We start from the raw sequence: 22,786 nt of genomic DNA, 5'->3' as shown, positions 1-22,786 counted from the left end.
GCAAAGGTATCTCCACTACATCCAAATACGTCTTAATTCCCCTTTACTCATATCTCATTAGGCTCATTACTGACTGTAATGCTATTTTTGGCATTTATTTTTCTAAACCTATCACAACTTGAGAGACCTCAAGAAATTCATAATTAAAAAGATTGGTGACCTCAAAAATCTTATTTTGTAGGATAGATAGGCTGCCCTCTCTGTGAACTTAGTCTCTTATAGACTCTAACATGTAGATCTGTCTTGCCGTTTGAACCATAAAAAATCCGGCCCTCTTTGATCTCCTGTTCTTTCATGGAAGAAATGATGCCTCAAATACCCAGTTAAAGGAACTGGACCTTCTTTATCTGGTAAGACATGTTGACATGATTGGTTCATATCCCAGTATACCTCTCACATCTGGAACAAACTTGATGTCAAGCACATTAGCTCCCCTGCTACTTTCAAGGTAAACCTAGATCATTGGATGTGCAGCCTCAAATTCACCCCTACTCTGTATTGTCTTGAACTCCTTGAGGCCAGATAGAACTTTGGAATAAGTGTTTTTGGCTAGCAGAAATTATCTGAATTCTGAATCCAGGCAACCATGTCCACATTGGTATCTTCTGTGTGGTAATTAAAATTAGTAGCTCTGGAATTAGCTGATGCATTACCTTTCAGCATACTTTTGAATATGTAATGATAGCTGCAGAGCAAGTGAAACTACCTTGGTATTGCCTCAAGCTACATCAAAGTAGAGCAAGGCTACAGTGGCAGAATCTCATTTGGCAGACCTCTGTATATGTTATAAATTGACCAGCTTGTGCCCAAAATTGCCCATAGCTCTTGAATATTACATCTCCCAGTGTGGAACGGATGGATAAAAATGTGGAACACTTACTACGTTGGCTAGAAAGCTCAAGGCATGGTTAGGAGCTGCTATGTTTTTCTGACAAGAATTTTTTTTGCATGAATTAATATGCTTTAGTATTACTTGATAGGATTTCTATTTAAAAAAAAATACAATTGATATATGATAATATGGAAAAGCGTGGGACATGGAATGTTTAAGACTCAAAATGTAGACAATTCCTCATAATTAGATACGGCTGAGAGGTACATTATTACCTTATGTGGAACAAATTGAGTAAGCCTCAAGTTGTCTGGATAATTGCTGAAATCATGCAAGCAGCATAGATACTGGCGCTCAGTGTATAGTTAATGAGGTTAACGCTGTTGCAGATATCTTACTTTCTGCAACTGTTCATTGGCTCTGCCGCTGTTTTTTTTTTTTTTTCTTGCTATCGTCACGCTGGAAAATACTTCCTTCTGAATTGAGCATTGTCTGGCAGAACTTAAGTGTACTTTAAGTCTTGATTCTAGATTTGCTTGCTCTCTTTCTTCAGTTTTGGCTGTGATTGCAGCTCTAGTGATACCAGACAGATGACAAGGCTGGGTGTTGAATGTGATCAAACCACTCTAAAAGTCATAATTTAAAGGGGCCATTTTTTAATTTTATGGCACTTTCATAATTTAATGCTAAACTCGTGTTTTCCATTAAGTTCTGGACAGTTGAATTATGGTCCTTTCCCATAAAAATGGGAAACGGGCAGGAGGGCAGAACTATAAAGTGAGTCATTAGCAGGATATAGATGCTTATTGTCTGCTTAATCTGTGAACAAACACTTGTCCATGGAATGAGGCACTGCAGTGTGGATATCTGTAAAAAGAGAATGCCCTCATCTTATATGCAGGCCATCCTGATGAGCTCCACTGAACTCCAAGGAGCCCAGGTAGCAGACCAGAACATCCTAATGTAATCTGCTGCTGCATGCAGCACCTTGAATACACTCATGCACACACTATCTTACCACTAAACTCGCCAGCACTCACTTCTGCTGCGATGGATGAACTACCACATGGTGTCATGAGCAGCTGTAATAATCTACGTCTCATTTGGCTATGGAGATGCCTTACCACAGACAGTTCCAGGGAGAGCACATGGCTAATTAGTCTATGCCTATCCCCAAGATTGAAGACTGCAGTATGGCTAGCTTTGAATTCCAAAAGGTTGCCATGAGGTGAATATTTCTTAGTAACCTTTATGAATTCAGCCAAAGGCTATTCTGCTGTATTTGTAAGACCAACTTGATTAAAGAAGCAACAATTAAAAGTTAGGCTGAAAATGTTCAGAAAGTGTCTTTTTTTCTGGGTTCAAGTCACTACTGTGTCAAATATTGAAACAGACTGGCAATTCTATTTATGGAACTAGTGAGTTTCAAGATTGATATTTAGGCCAATGTTATTGTGATGTTATCTCCTACCTGTATATGTTTCTTGAAGTGTCCACAATTTTATGAAGCAGAGACTAAATTTTGTAGTCCTGAGAAAAATTGAAGTGCATTGTTTGATTTTATGTGGAAGTCCATAGGTGTATACTAGGCTGATGACCACCAGGGCTTTTATAAGCCTAGCCATGTAACCCATTTGTGTCCCTATATATCATGGGTGTTTATTAGGAGGGGGTGTATTAGTTATGAAGTTTCTAGAGGTGATGTGTGGGGGTGTTAACAGAGGCAGACAATGCTCAAACATATACCTATTAATCTCTTAGAGCAAGAAATCTAGACAGCCATAAATAAAGTGGGACAAAGGCTGAAAAATAGGAACAAATTTTAAATATTGCTCTTACAAACTTAGTGGATAGAATAACCGGTTTTGCATTAGCTTGAATTTTCTGAAGGGTATGAAGCCTGAAACTCAAATGTCTGTCATTATTATCTAACAGCAATCTTAAATTATTTGCCACTAGTTTGCCAGAAAAACACAATGTTATGAAAAATGGACCAAAAATATGAGGAAATAATCTGGGCATTCTACGAAAATCTGTACAGTTGAGAGGTATGTGCCCAAACTTTCAGAATCTTGGGGACCAGTCCCAGGATGAATTTCGAATTTCCCATTCATTGGGTAAGGTTACACTTAAATAAGGGTAGAAATGGACTGTGTTTCACATGGATGGGGAGCCTTTTCTAAAGCATAGGGATTCTTTGAGGCACATCTATCTCACCAGCATGTCTAAGTCACAAGAAAAGTTTAAATTCTTAAATCTAGTGGTTCTGATGCTGTTTGTTTTGCTGATGTGTGAAAGGTTCATCAGTGCTGGATCCGAGGTTGCCTTGTATGCCAGGCATCGATCACCTCTCAGAAACCTGTAGGAGATCAAGTAGAGAGATAGGGCTTTAAAGTGATACATGATGGACAATGTATTTTTATACCCTGGCTTATTTTGGGAAGGAGCCTTTGTGGGCATTCCAACTTTTGCATATGTCTAGTTAGGTACATGTCAAAGGGGGCATTGTACTCAATGATGGGTTTGATAGGGGCAGAATAAAGTGACACTGTGACTTCTTGGACCTGGATGCCATGCTGTTATTTAGAAGTTGGTGACATAGAATGATTTTCTTACTATCTTGGCCACATGTTGGTCAACGTACAGCTTACTGTCTACATATGCTCCCAGATCCCTGACTATTGAGTCACGTCTTAAGGGAGTTTTATTGATGGATCAATTATCCTGGGTCACAGTTTCCCAAAAAGCACTACAATATATTTCTTGGCATTGAGTTTTAATTTGTGAACTTTGGCACTAGTCATTTGTCTGTGTCAGACCCTATTGTAAGATATGATGGAAGTGATCTAACCAATCCTGACTTCCTGGGTCCTGTCTGTGAGCTAGCTGGTGATCCAGCAAGTTATGCTGGGGTTTATACCCAGTTTAGTGAATTTGTCAACTATACCCAAGTGGGGTATTGTATCAAATGCCTTAGCTAGGTCCAGATCAGCAGTATGTACTGTTTTCCCCACATCTATTGCCTTGGAAACCTTCACAAAGAAGTTCACCAGGTTTAGTAGACCTGATCTTCTCTTGACAAAGCCAAACTGGGTTGGGTCCAGTGTCTAAAGGTTGCCTGTGTCTTTGATCATTTCCATGATCATTCACTCCATGGCTTTGTGTATTAGACTAGTGAGAGTAGTTCCCAGGTTCAGTTGATGATCCACCCTTGTGAAGTGGGAATAACTGTTGCAGTCCTCCATTCTCTGTTTTGAGGCTGTAGTTGAAAAGTGACTCGAGTGGTCCTGATCGGTCATGTTTCCAGCTGTTTAGAAGACATCCTGAGATATTGCTGGTGGCTCAATAAAACTGTGTTTTTGACCGTAGTGAGTGCTGCCAGGGCCTGCTTCCTGTTAATAGTTGGGGGAGGTTATGCTTGTAGAGATTTCATGGGGGAGGCAAGGGGGAGTTGGGGGAATTTTGACTTGTGTTTTTTCTGGGATGGTTCATACATTATCTGTTTTGTAAAATTTTGACATAGAAAATTGACTTAATGGCTAGAATAAATTAAGTCAGTTTAGACACATTTGGTGAAGAATGCTCATTTGTGAACCAGTAAAAATTCAATTAAAACAGAATGCAGTTCCTTATTCCCTGAGCATATAGGAGGGTGCCATTTTCTATGCTGTCTAAAGTGGAGGTAGAACTTAAATGAATGCAAAGCCTTGACATAATAGAAAGTGGTGTTTTCTGAGGGTCTATTTTACTTTATCAAACGACCAAATTATATAAACCCATATGGTCGACAGTTTGGTTCATTAAGCCATTCTGACTGAGATTGCTTTAAGGTAGACATCAAGGAATTTGCCTCATTTCCCTACTGTAGTGTGATCTCAGAGTTGGAATAAATAGTTACCAGGGGGGTGTGGGGTGTATAGGGGAGCTTGCCCCCTTGCAAAGGCATTGTTTGTGCTTTGTGCAGATGTTCCTTAGGTCTATTTTAATTTGACAAACTGAATTGTCGACTATATGGTCTTAACCATATGGATTTTGACAATCTGGATATTTGATAAAGTAAATAAGTCCTGCTTTCCAATGGTTCTGGTAATAAAAGGGATGGTTGTGTACAAATCTATATTGACCTAAAGTTTAAAAATGTAAATGATGCAGTTGTGCATGAAAGGTTCATTGCATCTCCATAAGAAGACTTAACATTGATTTAGTTAATACAAAACTGTTTTCCATGCTATTTGCTTCCAGTATGTTTTGGCAAATGTCTCTTGATAAAGAAAACCAACGAATGACAGCTTTCATTTCTCCAGTGGGAAGGTCTGGTCTCAAAAGCCTACTATTTGGTATAACCTCAAACACCTGAAGTCTTCCAGTATAAAATTATTGATTTACTCAGCAGGCTAAATGTTTATTGTTGTTATAGATGTCATCTTGGTATTTGGTTTGTATGAAAAGACATGATTTGAGGTTAGTAGCAGTGCTTCAAATTTTCTGAAGCTCTGCTTTAAAGTTAAACCAATGCAAATACTGCTTTAGAGAAGTACTGAGCTTCAGTATTTGTCACAACATAAGTGTTAGTAGAATGGGACCAAATGCAAACAGTCAGAGTAATACCCAAGTTACAGAATCCATCTTGTGTAACTGAATTAAAACAAACCCTAGGCATAATTAACTACTTAATGTTTGTGCCAGACCTCTCAAATGTGCTCTGTCCTTTAAAAATTATCTCTTAAATATGTACTACGGTCATGGGGAAATGCTGAATTATCTCTTAAATATGTACTACGGTCATGGGGAAATGCTGAAGCTCAAGCTTTTAGCATGGTCATGGGTAAATGCTCAAGCTTTTAGCATGGTCATGGGGAAATGCTCAAGCTTTTAGCATGGTCATGGGGAAATGCTGAAGCCCAAGCTTTTAGCATGGTCATGGGGAAATGCTGAAGCCCAAGCTTTTGGCATGGTCATGGGGAAATGCTGAAGCCCAAGCTTTTGGCATGGTCATGGGGAAATGCTGAAGCCCAAGCTTTTGGCATGGTCATGGGGAAATGCTGAAGCCCAAGCTTTTGGCATGGTCATGGGGAAATGCTGAAGCCCAAGCTTTTGGCATGGTCATGGGGAAATGCTGAAGCCCAAGCTTTTGGCATGGTCATGGGGAAATGCTGAAGCCCAAGCTCTTGGCATGGTCATGGGGAAATGCTGAAGCTCAAGCTTTTGGCATGGTCATGGGGAAATGCTGAAGCTCAAGCTTTTGGCATGGTCATGGGGAAATGCTGAAGCTCAAGCTTTTGGCATGGTCATGGGGAAATCCTGACGCTCAAGCTTGTAGGAGAGGAAAAGGAATGCTAACAGGAGCTCCATCACTAGTTTAGTATGATGTTGATAAACCAACAATAGTGAAGGCATTTACCAGTAGCTACAGCCTGAGTGTTGCATTACTCTACTCTAAATGGATGAATGACTTGTATCCTGTTGGCTATTGCTCCTGGATGTTAACTGAAAGTGAACAGAGACATTCATAGATAGAAAAACAGTACCTTGAAAATGTTTGGGCATGTGAAGGCTCGAGAGTTTCCAACCCTAGATGGACCACAAACCATTCCACTGGTTAATTCATACAGTCTTGTCAAAGTGCTCTTTAGGTGCTAAAGACTTAATGAGATTGAGAATGTTCAGGGCTAAAGCAATCCATGTACCTGGAAGGCAATGATTTGCTGCAGATGTGTTATCCAGAAACCCTGTGCATGAGCAACCGTTACCTGATACCAAAGAAAATGTTGACACTTACTTCCAGAGAATGACTACTACTAGATCATTGGCTACCAAAAGACTAAACATGCTTAGGCAGGCTACCCAAAAATAGACAGAGCTCAAGTTATTCAACATGTTTGAAATGGATTGCCAAAATGATGGACACAAGCTAATCATCTCGTGCATAAATACGACACCATCGGAACACAACAATCAAAGCATGATGGCTTATTGTTACATCAAAACATTGTTGTGATAACTCATTATGTGTTATGTCATATTCATAAAGGTCATCAAGTTCTCACTAATTGTCGCCAAACAACTAAAATGCCAGTTTGTTGGCCAAACATCATCCAAGAAACTGAAAATCTTGTCAAAAGTGTCAGTTCTGTATTATTCATAAACTGTCTCAGAAAAGAGAGATGTTCATTCTAATACTCTTACCACAAAGTCCTTGGCAAACTATAGGTGCTGACCATTCTTGTGTGAGTTTGAAGGCAAAAACTACCTCTTACTGTTAACTGTTACTCTTGTGACATAGAAATAATCCATGTACCAAACAGCAAATAATGTCTAGGTTCAAAGTAGCGTTTTCAATAGAAGTGTAGTTAGAGTGGGGAGAAGGGGGCAACTTAGAGTTGAGGGGGTGCCATACTGGAAAATAGCACTGGGTAATGGATGAACTTGTTGCAGCTCTAGCTTTTCGAATATGGAATGTCTGTTGAATTCATGAGAGACATTGGTACACTGTTTAAGTTAAATTATAACAGTTTAATGACCATGGCTTTACTCATGTTATAGGAAGTCCTCACTATCCTTAGTCTAGCAGTGAATCTGATAGAGCAGTACAGACAGCTAAAAGAATACTGAGACAACCAGATCCTCAAAGATCTCTTAAGGCATATTGAGCTACTGTACACAGTGCTACAGGAGTAAGTCCCTCATGGCTAATGCTTGAAAGGCAGTAAAGGACTGACATGTCAATGCTGAGTCAAACACTCAAGCCTAAAAGTATTCCATACAATACTGCCTAATAAAATGCCCAAAGAGCCAGACTGTTATACAGGGTTTTACAACTGACATTATTCTGTACATTCACTACCTATTCTTCAACCAGTCCAGCAGGTACGCCTAAAATTAGACGGAGAAAAAAATTGGGATACAACAGGTGTTACAGTGCAGAAAACTACTAACCAAGATCCTTTATGGTGTAAACAGATGATGGTACCATAGGCAAAACCAAATATGCATCCTACTGGTTCCTGATGGGTGCCAACCCAAAAGCAGTAGTATTGGGAACCAGTTGAACATGTCTGAGTGGCGAATAACCAGATCTGTATCTAATACTATTTCTGTACCAACAAGCTAGCTGTTGCCACGGACTATCTGAGGCATGGGTGGAAATTCAGATTTGACTGTCTATACTGACAAACCATGTGCTGTCCAGCCAAAGCAATTGTGTGACTGTTCCTGATCCTGTTGGCTGTGTCTTGTCTAGTGATTGTAAAAACACTAATATTTGTTTTACAGAGTCATAGATAGGATGAGGCAAAAGGGGCTGCTGAATGCTGGTACATAAATGAATTTCAATGCTGCTTTTATTGTCATGACTATAGGACTTAAGTGTGTCAAAGCTTTGTGTGTGATATACACTGTAGCTGGCCATTTGCTACAGGTTTAAGTGTAGAAGCAGGACTTTTTGTTTTTGCTGCTGAACTTGAGTACAGAAATGTGACCTGGCTGCCTCTTGAGCTTGGAAGTGCCAACCAGATTGGAATGGACCTTTTTTCTCCCCAACTTATAGTTAAAGGGGTCCAAGATCAAGGAATGACACTGGGTGCTACATGAGTTAATAATGCTTGCTTTTAGTCATAGCTTGTCTCAAAGGTTTTCCTTCTAAGGTTCCAATTCCATTTCTAGTTTTGGTTTCTTTAGTACACAGGTGAAAAGATGGTGTGAAGTCAGAGTACAGAATTGTTATCAAAGTTGTGACAGAATAATATGGACAGAAGAATAACTATATATTTTCTCATAGTAATATAACTCAAATGTTTCATAAATATTACACTAATCTTATTAATTATATGCATTGACTGGATCAGTCTAGAGTGTTGAATGTTTGCTGCATTGGTTGTGGACCTCACATTCCATAATTTTAAAAACTGAGGTTTCTTTTTATTTTTTTAAAAGGGAGGGGTAATTTGATGAAAGTGAAAGATTGCTGGAAGAGTGTATATATTTTAATGTCTCCTTGCAAGTCCATGGGTCATTTATAATTACCTCACACAATTACGATCACAAGTGATTGACATCTACTGAGTGCAAATGACATCATTTGGGAGAGAAAAACGCCCAAAAAAAGCATTTCCCAGGGGAGACTGTCCCCCATCACCCCTCTTACTTGTATAATGTATACCAACTCCAAGACTGCCCCAATGTGGGGCAAGGGGAAATCTCTGGTATACTGGCCATTTTTCTGCCTGATGAAAAGCTGGATGGTCACATACAAGTGACTGAACCAATGAATGTTGATCACTAGTGCTTCTTGACAAACCTGGCTACCTTTGTGAATATGAACGACAGCCATTGCCACTTTAAGACAGTGTTATAGCTTTGCCATTTTAGGAGCATTGCCACTTTAAGACAATAGGTTCATAGGTTGGTACTAGGCTATCTGCCCGAAGGCATTTATAAGCATAGCCAGAATGTGTTGGCTTTCACCGTCCCCTTAGATTAGTTCCCTGTGCCTCTGTCGAGCAGAGCCACTGAAGTGATCCCCGGGGTAAACTTTCCGTTTCCCATCCACTCATCAAGGTTTCTCTTGAAGAGTGTTAGCGAGGAGCTCTGCCTAATGTAGATTGGAATCTTGTTCCAAAGCATGGGAAGTCTCTGGGACAGGAATCTATCCCTCCAGCACGTCCTATTTATTGTTGTGGTGAGGTTTAGATCCCTAGAGCATGTGGCTTGAGAGGATAAGGTTTTCTTTAGGTGGAGCATGTCCATCAATTCTGGGTTGGACAGGGCCTTGTATGTCAGGCAGAGATCAACTCTGAGTAGGTGGTATGCAACCGAGTACAACTGGAGTTTCTTCAGTCAAGCTGCATAGGGCATCTGTTTGAGGCCAGTGATCCTCTTGATGAGGTACTTCTGTGGTCTTTCCAGCTGTTGCAGGTGTCTTGTAAGGTACATCCCAAATGGGGTGTTGTACTCTATGATGGGTCTGATGAGTGATGAGTAGAGGGGCACAATGACCTCTTTTGATCTGGATGTGAACCCTTATGTGATTAGGTGGGCCACGTAGAAGGATTTTCTAACCACTTTGGCAATGTGATCATCAAAGGTGAGATTACTATCTACTTGGGTCCCCAGATACCTTATTACGTCTTCCGTATTTAGGGGACTACCACCTATGTGGTAGTTTGTGGGTACTTTGTTTTTTCCAAAGGGAATGACTATGCACGTTTTGGCATTTAGCTTGAGGCCATGATTTTAACACCAGGTATCCGTCTCAGTGAGACCCTTTTGGAGGATGTCTGTGTCAGCCGGAGAGTCAATTATAGCCCCTAGTTTGCAGTCGGCTGCGAACTTGGTCAGCCATAGTCCTCCTGTGCTTGCCTGTACCTCTGAGAAGTATATACCAAACATGAGGGGTCCTAGGACTGAGCCCTGGGGAACACCACTTGTAACCGGTTTAGAGTCGGACCTAGCTCCCGCAACTCTCACCATGTGGGTTCAGTCCATGAGCCAGTTGGCAACCCATCTTGTGATGTAGGGGTTTATGTTCAGGCTGGTGAGCTTGTCTATAATACCAGAATGGGGAATGGTGTTGAAGGCCTTAGCGAGGTCTAGGTAGGGTGTGTGTACCACCTTTCCCTCATCTATAGCCTTGGTAACTGTCTCAAAGAAGTCTACCAGGTTTAGGAGGCATGATCTTCCCTTAACAAAGCCAAACTCTGTAGGGTCCAGTGTTTGGAGGTTCCCAGTTTCTCTGTTAATGAGTTCCATGATGATGCTCTCCATAGCCTTGCAGACCAAGCTAGTCAGGCTTATCGGGCAATAGTTCCTGGGGTCTGTTGTGGCTCCACCTTTGTGGAGCAGAATAACTGTTGCTGTGCACCACTCTATGGGTATGTAGCCTGTGGAGAGGCTGAGTTTGAACAGTGTGTTTAGGTGAGGGGTTAGTTCGTCTTTGAGCTCGTGTAAGATGCAGCCTGGGACACCATCCAGTCCCATTGATGCTGTGTTTTTGGCTTTGGAGAGGTCTGTTTTAACCTGAGTGTCTGTGTTTTCAGGGACTCTACATTCTTCTGGTATGGTTATGGGCTCTTTTCAGGGTGAGAGGGGGGAGAACTTTGCGCTGAACCTGTCTGCCAGGATATTGGTGATATCAGTCTGCTCAGTGTATTTTGTGCCATTCTGCACTAACTCTGAGCAGATCTGAGCATTGCCACTTAGATTCTTGACATAGCTAAAGAATGCCTTTGGGTTATCTTGGAGTCCTTGGCAATTTGTCTTTCGAAGCTAACCTTGGATGATTTTATGAGGGATCGTAGTTTCTTGCGGATACTGATCAGGGATGTCTTCCCTTCTTGGGAGTTTACTCTTTTTTATGTACTAGTTTCCTCCTCCTATTGTATAGCTTGTTTATGGCAGGAGTCCACCAGACTGGTTTCCTTTTCTTGGAAGAGTGAGTCTTTGTTTTGCTTGGGATGGCATGATCCATGCATTCATGTAGCTGTCTGTAGAATGCATTAGTAAAGGATTGTCCAGCTTGGACAGTGCTATCCTTCAGCATGGGGGCTTTGAAACTTTCCACCTCCATCTTAAGTAATGTGAAGTTTGCTTTTGAAAAGTTTTTCACAGTGGTTTTCTTGTCCGGGGATGGGGGCGGAATATGGATATCCAAAGTGATTTGTTTATGGTCAGATCTAACCAGCAAGGGGTTGACCTGTGGTGTGGAACACCAGTCGCCCATGTTGGTGATGACCAGGTCCAATATGTTGTCACCTCTGGTGGGAGTGTTGACCATCTGAACCAGGGCATTTGAGTTTATAAATTCTAGGAAAAGTTGGGCAAGGGAGTTAGTACTTGAGTAGCTCTCCCAGTTAATGTTTGGGAAATTGAAATCACCCAATATTAGGGTGTTTGGTAGGACCTTTGTTTAATAGTGTTTCCAGAAATGCAGAATGGGGGTCCTGGGACATGGTGGGTGATCTGTAGCAAGCTACAATTTGAATTGCAGTTTTGCCCATTGTTAGTTGCACGTGGATGATCTCTGAAGCATCGTGTTGTGCCACTAACCTGGAGGTGTGGGTATCCTTGATGAATATGGATACTCCCCCACCTTTTGTATTTTGGTTTGGGTTCTGTGGCCGAAATATATGGTACAAGTTGTAGCCTGGTAGTGCTGGGGTGCTCTCTGGAGCCTTAAACCAGGTTTCTGTTACTGCACATATATCAATTTTTTTTCCATACTGAGGAGTGCCTCTAGTGCGTGCATTTTGAGGTTTAGACCTCTGGCATTGAGTAGCATTGCCCTCAGTTTTTTTTACTTGTGCTATTTACGGTGGTGGGTTTGTCTTTTGAGCCTTGCCTAAAAAGGCACTGTGGGGGGTGACAAGAGCCTTGGCCAGTATTTGAAAACCTAAGGGTGACAGGTGCAAGCCGTTTCTAGTGAAGCAGCGTGGCTTGTCGAGCATGTCATCCCAGGCGGACAGACACTGGATCCCCTTTGAATGACGCCAGAAACTTAGCCAGTTGTTGATATCGAGAATTTTTCTTTATACCGTGGTATCATTCTTGGTGAGGGCAGGATGCTACTCGGGGTCAAGGTCATACCGGCCTGGGCTACATGATCAGAGAGCTCTTCCATGTCTCTCTTCATGTAGTCCAGGGAAGTACGGCTCAGGTCATTCACACCAACATGGACAATGACAAAGTCATATTTGTACTTATTCAGGAGTGACTTGAGTGCTTGTGTTATGTGGCAGATCCTGGCACCTGACAGGCAGCTAGCAGTAACCTTCTCCTTATTCAGCCTAGTGAGTGGGACGTCAGTGTGCCTGACTATAGAGTCACCTATTACTAGTATGCTGGGTATGTTATTTAATATGTTGGGTATGTTATTTTGCCTTTGCCTTAAGGGCTGTGATTGCATGCCACACTGGTTTTGTGAAGTATGTGTTTCATTGTTTGTATTGGGGGGTGGAGGTTACTTGGATATTTGCTTTGGAGGTCTCTGTTGGTTTTGCAGATTTTTATTTAGAGCTTCCGAGTATGTTTTCATCTATTTGTATTTTTTTTTGTCGATGCTGGTTTAATGGGTCTATGTAAGACTGGTGGTGTGATGCAAGTATTTCCCTTCTCCTCTTGACTGTCTGATCCAGTCTTGGGTTGAGAGAGCTTAGCCTCTAGTTTGGCTGTATAACTGCATCTCTCGCATGTATTAGTGTTTGGTGGTAGGAGGAGGGGGTTGTCTGTGTACATGAGGCAGTTGTAACATTGCCTCAAAATGCCCAGATTCACCATTTGGACTGGAGAGTACACCTGAAACTGCCCTTTGGACATGTCTGGATAGGTACAGCCATCTGTTTTACTGGATGGCTGGTAAGGTCGAATAGAGAGCCTTGTCCTTCTGTACAGTACAGGAGGGCCTAGTGCTAGGGTTTATAAGTGCTTGCTACAAGTTTTGAGCAAGTGCCGGGCTGAGAAGTGAATGGCTTGAGTGCTTAAGTTGAATGTTTGTCTAGTTCCAGGGGAAAAATTGAAGAGGAGACTTTGTGGAGCCAGGAATAGTTTTACCCCAGCTAACCGGCACAAAACCGGGCAAATACGGTATTTATAGCAGGGAAAACAAAGATAGAAATTAGCCCAAAATGGTCAATAAACTACCAATTTCTGGGCTGAAACCACTCATCCAGGGACAGATAGGCTGCTCAAAGCTCCCCTCTCTCACAGGTCAACAGAGAAACTTCCTTCTATCCAAGTAAGGTATGGGCAAACACATAGATTTGTAACACAGCCCTGAATTCAGCACTAACCTTAAAACTGGACTATACTAGCTTAGAAAGGCGGGAAGCAAGTGTGTGTGTGTGTGTATGTATATATATATATATATATATATATATATATATATATATATATATATATATATATATATATATATAATTTTTTTTTTCAGAAATAAAGCAGATACACTCAAAAAAACAGTTTAAAAGCAGATCAAAGTTGTAGTTAATGCAACCAGTAATAAAGTAGGAAGAAACACAAATACAGTAAAAGCAGATGAATAAAGTGCAATTATATATATATATATATATATATATATATATATATATATATATATATACAATAAAAACAATAGAAAATGAACAAGCTGACTTAAACAAGTTACCCAATTAACCAGAAAAAAGCTCAAAACTGAGCCCTGTTCCAGCAGTCTTCAATCAGACAAGTTCTGTCTGCACACCCCTGGTGCAGGGGAACCTTCTCCAAAAAAAGATGGCCTGGATCAGTGCTCAAGTTATACAAACAAAGCTAGATTCATCAGGCCTGAATCTGGTCTATGCTACAGCAACAAGGCACACCAATTTCAGAATTAAACAGTTCAAATAAGCAGTCATAATAAGCCTGTGAACAGAAATTCCCAGCTCAGAAGGGCATAATTCAGCCTCTCATCCCACAAGAGTGCAGACCACAAACCTTCTTAATGTAGAATAACTGGCCTGAAGCCCAAGTGCTTAAGCCAGAACTAATACACTTTTAGAATAGCAGACATTGGGCCTTCAGTCAGCAATTCCCAGCTTAGAAGGATGTAAGCTACCTGTCCTGCCACAACAGTGCAGACCACAAACCTTCTTAATGTAAAACAGCCTATATGAATCCCAAGTGCTTAAACCAAAAGACTTAGAATAACAGTTACAATTTAATCAGGCTACGGCCAAGCAGTAATAAATGCAGCAGAATAAATAAAATTGAGTACTTTTAAGAAAAGCAAAATAAAGTAGGAAGAAACACAAATACAGTAAAAGCAAATGAATAAAGTGCAAAATTTTTTTTTCAAGTGCAAGAAGAGAGGAAGGAAGAACCTAAGTGGGCTGGCCTTCTCACATCTTCTCTTTGTATTAAGTAGAGTGAACACTAGACTCAGAGTATGATCTAACTGTACTCGGTTAAGTGAGCAAATGAGCTGGACCCAGGAGGAGTGTTCTAATACAGACTTACAGGAGGGGCTGGCAATTCCAGAGCCACTAACACAGGAAAAGGGAGGGTGAGTGGGGAATAACTGCAGAGAGACACACAGCACACAGTTCAGAAACACACAATTAGGAAACAGAAAAAATGAAAATACAGTACTTTTAAAACTGTAAGTTTGTACTTGACAGAAGACTAAAATTCACTACTGCAAAATTCACTTGGCTTCAGCTTGTAATGCAGATGTTTGTAGCCAATAAAGTCTCTCAGGAGTTGAGTATAAAATGATTTCTCAAACTTTGTGGCTAGCACTTAAAGTACGAGGAATCCCTCTAGGCTGTTAAATATCAGATAACGAAGTGATAACACCACCAGCTCTTATAGCAAAATAACTGCAGAGAGACACACAGCACACTGTTCAGAAACACACAATTAGGAAACAGAAAAAATGAAAATACAGTACTTTTAAAACTGCAGGTCTGTACTTGACAGAAGACTAAACTTCACTACTGCAGGTTTCACTTAGCTTCAGCTTGTAATGCAGATGTTTGTAGCCAAGCAAGTCTCAATGTTATAGCTTTGCCATTTTAGGAGCATATGCATCCAATGATGCAGTGAGTTTCTAACCTTCGTGTCAGTGTGTTTGAAGTGTTAACATTGTTTCTACTGAGCTATCATTTTGTACAGAATAAGTTACATTTGACTTGAATGCTGATGCTTCCCGATACTCTTGAAACTGCTGACTATTACTGGGTAACTGCTGATGCATAATCTGATGCCTGTATTAAAAAATATATTATTTTCCCTTTTCTGACAGTCGTAATACTGTCGATAGTTATTTATAGCCCTATGTATTTAATTATATAATAAGGTGTGTCATTCAGTTTTTTGAATGCTTACAATATTGAACGTTCAGAATATCAAATTGGCTTTTGCTGGTATTTCTGGGGATTAGGAATTTGCCTTTTCAGCAGTGGGGTCTTGCTCCCTACAAAAAAGCTGTTTTTTAGGTTTTTATTTTAAGTTTTCCAGTGTTTGATATTCTGAATTTTGAACCTTTGGGATTTGATGTCTGTTAAGCATATGAACTAGATCCAATGGGGGTGGGGTTCCATCTACAGGGTGTAGGGCTAGATATTTTGTTGTTCATGGTTATTTAAATACAGTACAGCTCCATGTATTGTAAGCTGTAAGATGCTACTGTTACAGGTGCTAAAGTATACATGCATAAAGAAGTTTGAGCTGACATATTATTGCATTTTTTTTTTAATGACTTACTTTTTTATTTTAAACCAAAGTATGAATGTTTTAAGTAGTACTTTACTAGTAAAACCAGTTAAACAATCAATTTGTCTACTAACATATTCTTAGATATCTCCACAAATACTGCCATTGTTAAATAACAATACATTGCTAAAAGAATATTCACAATTTCTGTTAGTGAAAAAATATGGATAAAAATTATATAAAGAAATTGAACTTGCACAATTTTAAACACTAAGTAAATATAATCTTAAAAACAAATCCAAGAGCTTGATTATCGGACTGCATTTCATGTATAGTAGAAAAATCTTCAAAGACAATATCTTATAGTTTAGCTGATCGGAACCTTATCCTCCCCATTTTACACATGGGGTCGGGGTGTCCCTTCTGTAGTGGCACTCATCTTGAGCCAAGATTTACACCATAATCATTTTAAACCAGGTGCAGTAAAGGCATTTAATCCAAATTGCCATGATAACTTTCTATATTCCAACCTATTTTTCCAATCCCTACCTCAAGGATTGAAATCAACCTGTTCTAAAACACCAAAGTTAGTCATTGTAAGAGACACCAAGCAAGGTATGTTTATAAAGAGCATTGTTAACGTCTTTATTCTTAAAGCTGTAAAGATGCTCGTATATTTGCTTCTTCAATGCCGTCTCCTTTTTTCCAACAGAAACTATCACGTCTTACAAACTGATAGATGTATGATACCTTTGCTTTCACAGTTTCCTTTTTTTTTTTTATATAATACCATCTTCAGTAATGTATGGACATTGAGTACATCCCCTCACATTTGTTCATTCTTTGTCTGTCTTTTAACGTCTGTTGTGGGTTCTGCTCATATAAACTTTTTAGGTTCCAGCCAGTCTTAAAAAACAAACTTAAGATCAAAACCAACTGCCCCCACAAATTTCAACTTTAAACCTCATCATGTTCCAGTTCCTCGAAACGATTTCTTTAATTCTCAGTGTAGAGTAATTATACATGTCCCCCATTGATCTATCATACATGCTGTCATTCTTTTTGTCAGTCAAACGTTCGTCCTCAAACCCTGTATGAAGCAATGGTTTATAATTTCTACCCCATTGGTCAAAAGCTTCTCTCAAAATTTCTCAAACCAAATTTTTGGGTATCTGCTATCTAAAAATGTCTGTGAAATACTCTGAAGTTCCTGAACTAGACCTTCCTTTTGTGATGTCCTCCTGGCCCGTAACCAAACTTATTTTCTGTGAAAAAAGGGTGTGCACTAGTAAATGATAAATACGAATAGCTAAAAATGTGTTTCCTATAGATTTTACACTTAAAACCCCCACCCGACAATTCTGTGGAGGTGTCCAAGTAGTTAATCGTACTGTTGTTATAGTGGTAAGTAAATTTCAAGGAGGAGGTGCAATACATCCCTCAGGGCCATCCCATAGAATAAATAACTTGTTTATCTTTGGATTGGAATATTCACAGTATATTAGCTTATATTTGTGATTTTTTTTGTATAATATATTTATTTCACCGTTTAGCACCCTTTTTCACAGAAAAGTTTAATTAAGGGACAGTGTATTCGAGTGGTCAGGATGACATCACAAAAGGAAGATCTAGTACAGGAACATGAGACTATTTTTCAGGTGTTTTTAGATGGAAGGTACTTGGAAAATTTGGTTTGGGAAACTTCAAGAGAAGTTTTTGACCAGTGGAGTAGAAAATGTAAACCATTTCTTGTCACAGGGTTCAAAGATGGAAGCTTGACAAAAGGAATGTTAGCAGGTATGATAGCGCATTGGTGGTGGAGTATAATTACTCTACACTGAAAATTAAAGAAATTGTTTTGAGGAACTGGAACATGTTGAGGTTTTATGCTGAAATTGTGGGGCAGCTAGTTTTGATCTTAAGTTTTTTTTTTTTTTAAATTCTGGCCAGAACCTAAAAAGTTTATATGAGCACAGCCAACAACAACGGTTACAAAACAGACAAAAAATAAAAAAATGTGTCAATGTCCATACATTACTGAAGAAGCTAGTGTTCTATTAGGTAACACCTTTGAAACAAGGGTACTTTTAAAAAAAAAAGAAATTGTGGAAGCTAAGGTATCTTATACCTAGCAGTTTGTAAGAAATGTTGGAAAATGGAGGTGTGTGTGTGTGTATATATGTGTGTATGTATGTATGTGTATATATGTGTGTATATATATATATGTGTGTGTGTGTGTGTGTGTGTGTATATATATATATATATATATATATATATATATATATAATTCCTTGCTTGGTGTCTCTCACAATGATTTTAACTTTGGTGTTTTAGAACAAGTGAATTTCAGTCCTCTGGGTGGGGACTGGAAGAATAAGTTGGAATACACAGAGTTATTACGGCAATTTAGATTAAATGCCTCTACTGCACCTGCTTTAAATGATTATATTTCAGTACTACCGGCTTTAATGTTCCAGTCAGCTAAACTGTAAAATATTGGGTGTTTAAAGATTTATCTACTGTATGTGAAATGCAGTCTGAAACTTAAACTTTCTTGAATGTAATTGTTTTTAAGATTATATTTACTTAAATGTAAAGTTGTATAACTTCAATTTCTTTATATAATTTTTAATACATCTTTGTATACAGTGAAAGAGCTTATGAATGCTCTTTTAGCATTGTATTGTTATTTAACAATGGCAATACTTGTGGTTATACTTTTAAGAATATGTTAGTAGACAAATTGATTGTTTAATTGGTTCTGTTGACTTCCTGGATCTTACATGAGGAATGATCAAATTGTTCGTTGTAATCTAATGAAGTCCTAGTTGTGTAGGATTAAAACGCTTAATCTCAGTTTATTAAAATGTTCTTTGGAGTCATGTTCTGCTTTTTTCAGTTTTTAAGGATGTTTTCACACCACACTGGTCACCTTTATATTTATTGGCCTTCGTTGGTGGCATTGGTTTTACTATTTGGTTGGTTTCTTAATATTTTACTAGTCTTAATGAATCCACTTCCTAATATCAAGCATGCTTTACAATTTGGCAACTGTACTTTTCTGATCATGGAAAAAGTATTTTTTGGTCTCTGTCTTCAGCTTACTGTTACTTGAAGTAGGTTATGTGAGAACATAGAGTATGTTTGTTTTCATTGTATAATTATGTCCCTTTATATTGTCCATATCTCTTTTAACATCTTTTTTTTTGTAGATCAGTTTAACTACAGTATCATTAATGGCAGTTTACAAATTCAGGTTGTGGTCTATTTTTGAATATTGTTTTTTTTCTTGTTTTCTTTTTGCAGGTGCTGCTCCTTTGTTTGGATTCAGTGTGGGGGGGTCCACTACAACGACCTCCAACCCCCATTTCTAAACACGGCTCTTGCGAACTTGTTGCGCTGTTTCTCTTGTGAGCGACTTTGTGGGGTCTGTGCCCCACACAGCTCAGCCCCTGGCATCCAGCTGCAGCCTGCCATGGTGACTGCCACCACTGTCTCCACCTCCACATATGCTGCCAAGACGTTTCGCTCTTACTTGCCACAGTGCCATCGGACTTACAGTTGTGTACACTGTCGTGCACAGCTGGCAAACCATGATGAGCTGATATCAAAGGTATTTACTGGTGTTTTTTTATTCAATTCTGGGAGAACTTGTGCTTGTAAGTAGTATTTATTGCTTGTATCCATCAGTGCTGGGTTTCAATGCAAACGGTTGTAGTTTGGTTAGTTTTCACCTTGTATCCTGACTTTATTTTGTTTGCTGTTGATTTGTCTGTCTCTTTGGTCAGTATTGTACTTCATTATTCTATATCGTCTTGGTTTCTCTATCATTTTGCTTTCCCTTTGAGCAGAATTGCCCACCAAATGATTCACAAGGCACACGTTACTCCTGGGTCTGTTTTAATGTGGTGCTGAGAATGTTCTTAGTTGTATGTCTTTGTATAGCTCATAACATGTTTCATTTGAAAAAGCCCAATGCACAAGGACTAAAGTGCACCCATCAGGCTCAGAAAGCTGTTTTATTAACCCTGTAACTGAACTTAGCATTTCAGAATGTCTATTTATTGTTTGAAATCTGTAGTGGTATGGGCCTGCACAATATTGTGGCTCACACTTTTCTCAGTTCTGCATTTATTTGATAATGTGGAAAGCTCAGTGATACAGAATGGACCTTTTTAAACCATGACCAGGGTGGTGATGCTTGTGAGTGGAGAAAATCTGACCAGGTTGCACCCCCCCACACACTTTTTTCATTTGAATAGATTTTAGGCTGTAGTACTGGAAGCAGTAAATTTGATGGAGAGAGGAGCTTTAGACAAAGGTTATGTGGAAGACAGCAGATTTATTGATTTGAATGAAGAAATGTCTGAGATATTTGTGGTGTTATGGAGGAATTGTTCTATTTGCTATAGCCACGGAGGTGTTGTCTTGTTTGGCTATAGCCATGGAGGTGTTGGCCTGTTTGGCTACAGCAGTAGAACTTCTCATAGCAGCAAAGATGCAATTGCCTGGATGGATGTTTAAGAAGATGAATTCTTTTTATTGGGATGCAATACAGTTGCTGTGGGCTTGTACTGATGAGCCAATGGCCAAAGCTGACACAGAAAATAGCCTTACAAAAACAAAAGCACATGGCTTGAAACAGAAGCTGTCAAACTGGGAAATGAATACCATATTGGAAGATGCAAGCCAGATTAACAAAACTGAAGTTTGATTATAGCTGAAATCCAGTAGTAGTTTGCAGTCTGACTTTACTATAAACAGATACAATTTGCTTAAGTTGTGTTTTGCATTAAGTTGAGGACAGCAGTACCATTTTCTTTTTGCATGTTTTTAACAGAAAACTTGAAATTTTCTCATGAGGGCATGCACACTTTTTTTTTTTACAAAACATTTTTTACTGGTTTTCTTTCTAGAATAGTATTACTTCTAACTTGGAGACGGGTATGAAATTAGGGAAAAAATGTCATCCAAACTTGAGAAAAACTTTGAAAGGAGAGCTGCAATGTAGGGGTTCCTCTATAACACATCAAAAATCAAACTCTCAACTGTCTGACTTGACTGCCTAAAAAAAAAATTGCCAAAAACACAAATCTAAGTTTTTTTTTTTTTGCAAAGGGAAAGCCCCTCTCTGGATCCCTCCATGTTGGGGTGGGGGGGACCGTACTTGCATATATCAACTCTATATGGTCTCCCTGACTAAGAAATCATTAAAAGAAGCATCAATGGTGGCACATCTCGACGATCCAACTGGTGGACAGACATTACATCTGTGACTCTGCTTTTTCATTCTGAACTTGATGTATTGCAAAAAAGAATGGCAGAATCCTTTATATGAATAGGATGGCATATGAAGTACCTTTTTTAAATTGGTAAATATGCTAGGGACAAATGCTCCTTTTGAGGCAACCTGGCAACAAGGTCTGGTTAAGGAAATTGGTCAAAGTCTCACAGTTGCTAAATGAATGTTGAGATAATGTGTAACGTAGTTTGAAAACCGAGCAAGGGAGAGTAAAATGTGCTGTTTTCCTTGCCATGATGGAAGCATGCCTTTTCTATGCTGTGTGGTTCAGTCTATGTTTTAACTGTGGGAAAAGTGGTCACTTTGAAAAAAATTATCATCTTGCCATTGTAGAAGGGTACAGCATACATGGGGAAAAATGCAAATTGTTAACCAATGATTTAAAGATTATATTTTTTGTTCATGTAAGTTTGCTGCAAGAAAAACAGATGGTGATCTCAAACAATTGATTGCATTAAAAAGAGAGAGGTGTTAAAAGATGTGATAACTTAAAATAATTTAGATACAAAGAAAATGTGAAGACAGGAAGAAAAACTGCTGCAGAAGTGAAAAACAGGATGATGATAGTGAAGAATATGTAGAAGTTAAAGAAATGATTTTATAGAAGGAAAATTGTTTGGAATAGGGGATCATAAGGAAACCAAAATATGGGGTCATGATAAGGCTGTAAACTAGAAGGTCTGATTAGCTTAAGGACAGATACGATGGTGATAAGGAAGAGGTCAGGTTCAGTTTCGAGGTGAAGCTGATGAAGGGAAATGTTGGAGGAGTGGCAGAGAAAAATGAAAATTGGAATTTAAATGTTAATAGTCTAATTATTGAAGAGAGCAAATTGTAGTTACTGGTATAACAGACCTGATTGATAGTTTTATTATTATGGATTTTTAGAATAAGAAGCGAAGAAGAAAATGCATTTTGAGGATGGCATGTTTAGTAGGACGGAAATATGGTCTCACCTTTATTGTTATATTTAGAGGGTTTGCCCTGAAAGTTTGAAGGTACTACAGCTTTTGGCAAGGCATTCAAACATTAGTTGGTTTATTACATTTTGGGAGTAGCAGTGTTATTATATATTGCAGCCATTCCAGCAAGTTATCAAAATCTAGCCAAGGTAATACTTATTCTGAAAGATACATAGAAGCATTTATATCAAGTATGGACTAAGGGCTAAGCAGTGGTTATATAATGCTAACAGTAATTATAATCAGTATTTTATGAAACGCATGTTCAGATAACCTCCTATAAACATGTCTTTGCGCCAGAGACTAGTAATTATTCACAACACATGATAGTGATAAAAACGCAAACACAGAATGTACAGATTCAGAAACCAGCCTTTTGGTTTGTGAATATTCAGAAGGCTTTTGAACTGGTTAACAAGGAGATATATATACTTAATATTGAATATATATTTTTTCAGAGCAGTCAAGCATGATTGTGTGATTTATAAACGGAAGCCTTCCTTTTTATAACCAGTAGATATTTAATTA

General features: G+C 39.0%; 1 protein-coding gene across 3 annotated transcripts in view; it reads left to right on the top strand.

Annotated features, from left to right (window-relative positions):
- The window catches only part of YPEL4 (yippee like 4), a 117,143-nt gene that overhangs the window by 26,117 nt on the left and 68,240 nt on the right, over positions 1-22,786 (top strand). For all 3 annotated transcript variants that reach the window (XM_044084100.1, XM_044084099.1, XM_044084101.1), the window contains exon 2: positions 19,301-19,607. In XM_044084100.1, the coding sequence (XP_043940035.1) occupies positions 19,470-19,607 (138 nt within the window). In that variant the 5' untranslated portion in view covers positions 19,301-19,469. The remainder of the gene's footprint in view (positions 1-19,300; positions 19,608-22,786) is intronic.

This window comes from Protopterus annectens, chromosome 9.part0, assembly GCF_019279795.1.
Source record: "Protopterus annectens isolate FY-2018-M chromosome 9.part0, PAN1.0, whole genome shotgun sequence".
NCBI classification, from domain to species: Eukaryota; Metazoa; Chordata; order Ceratodontiformes; family Protopteridae; genus Protopterus; species Protopterus annectens.
This window is presented reverse-complemented; position numbering and strand designations above follow the sequence as displayed.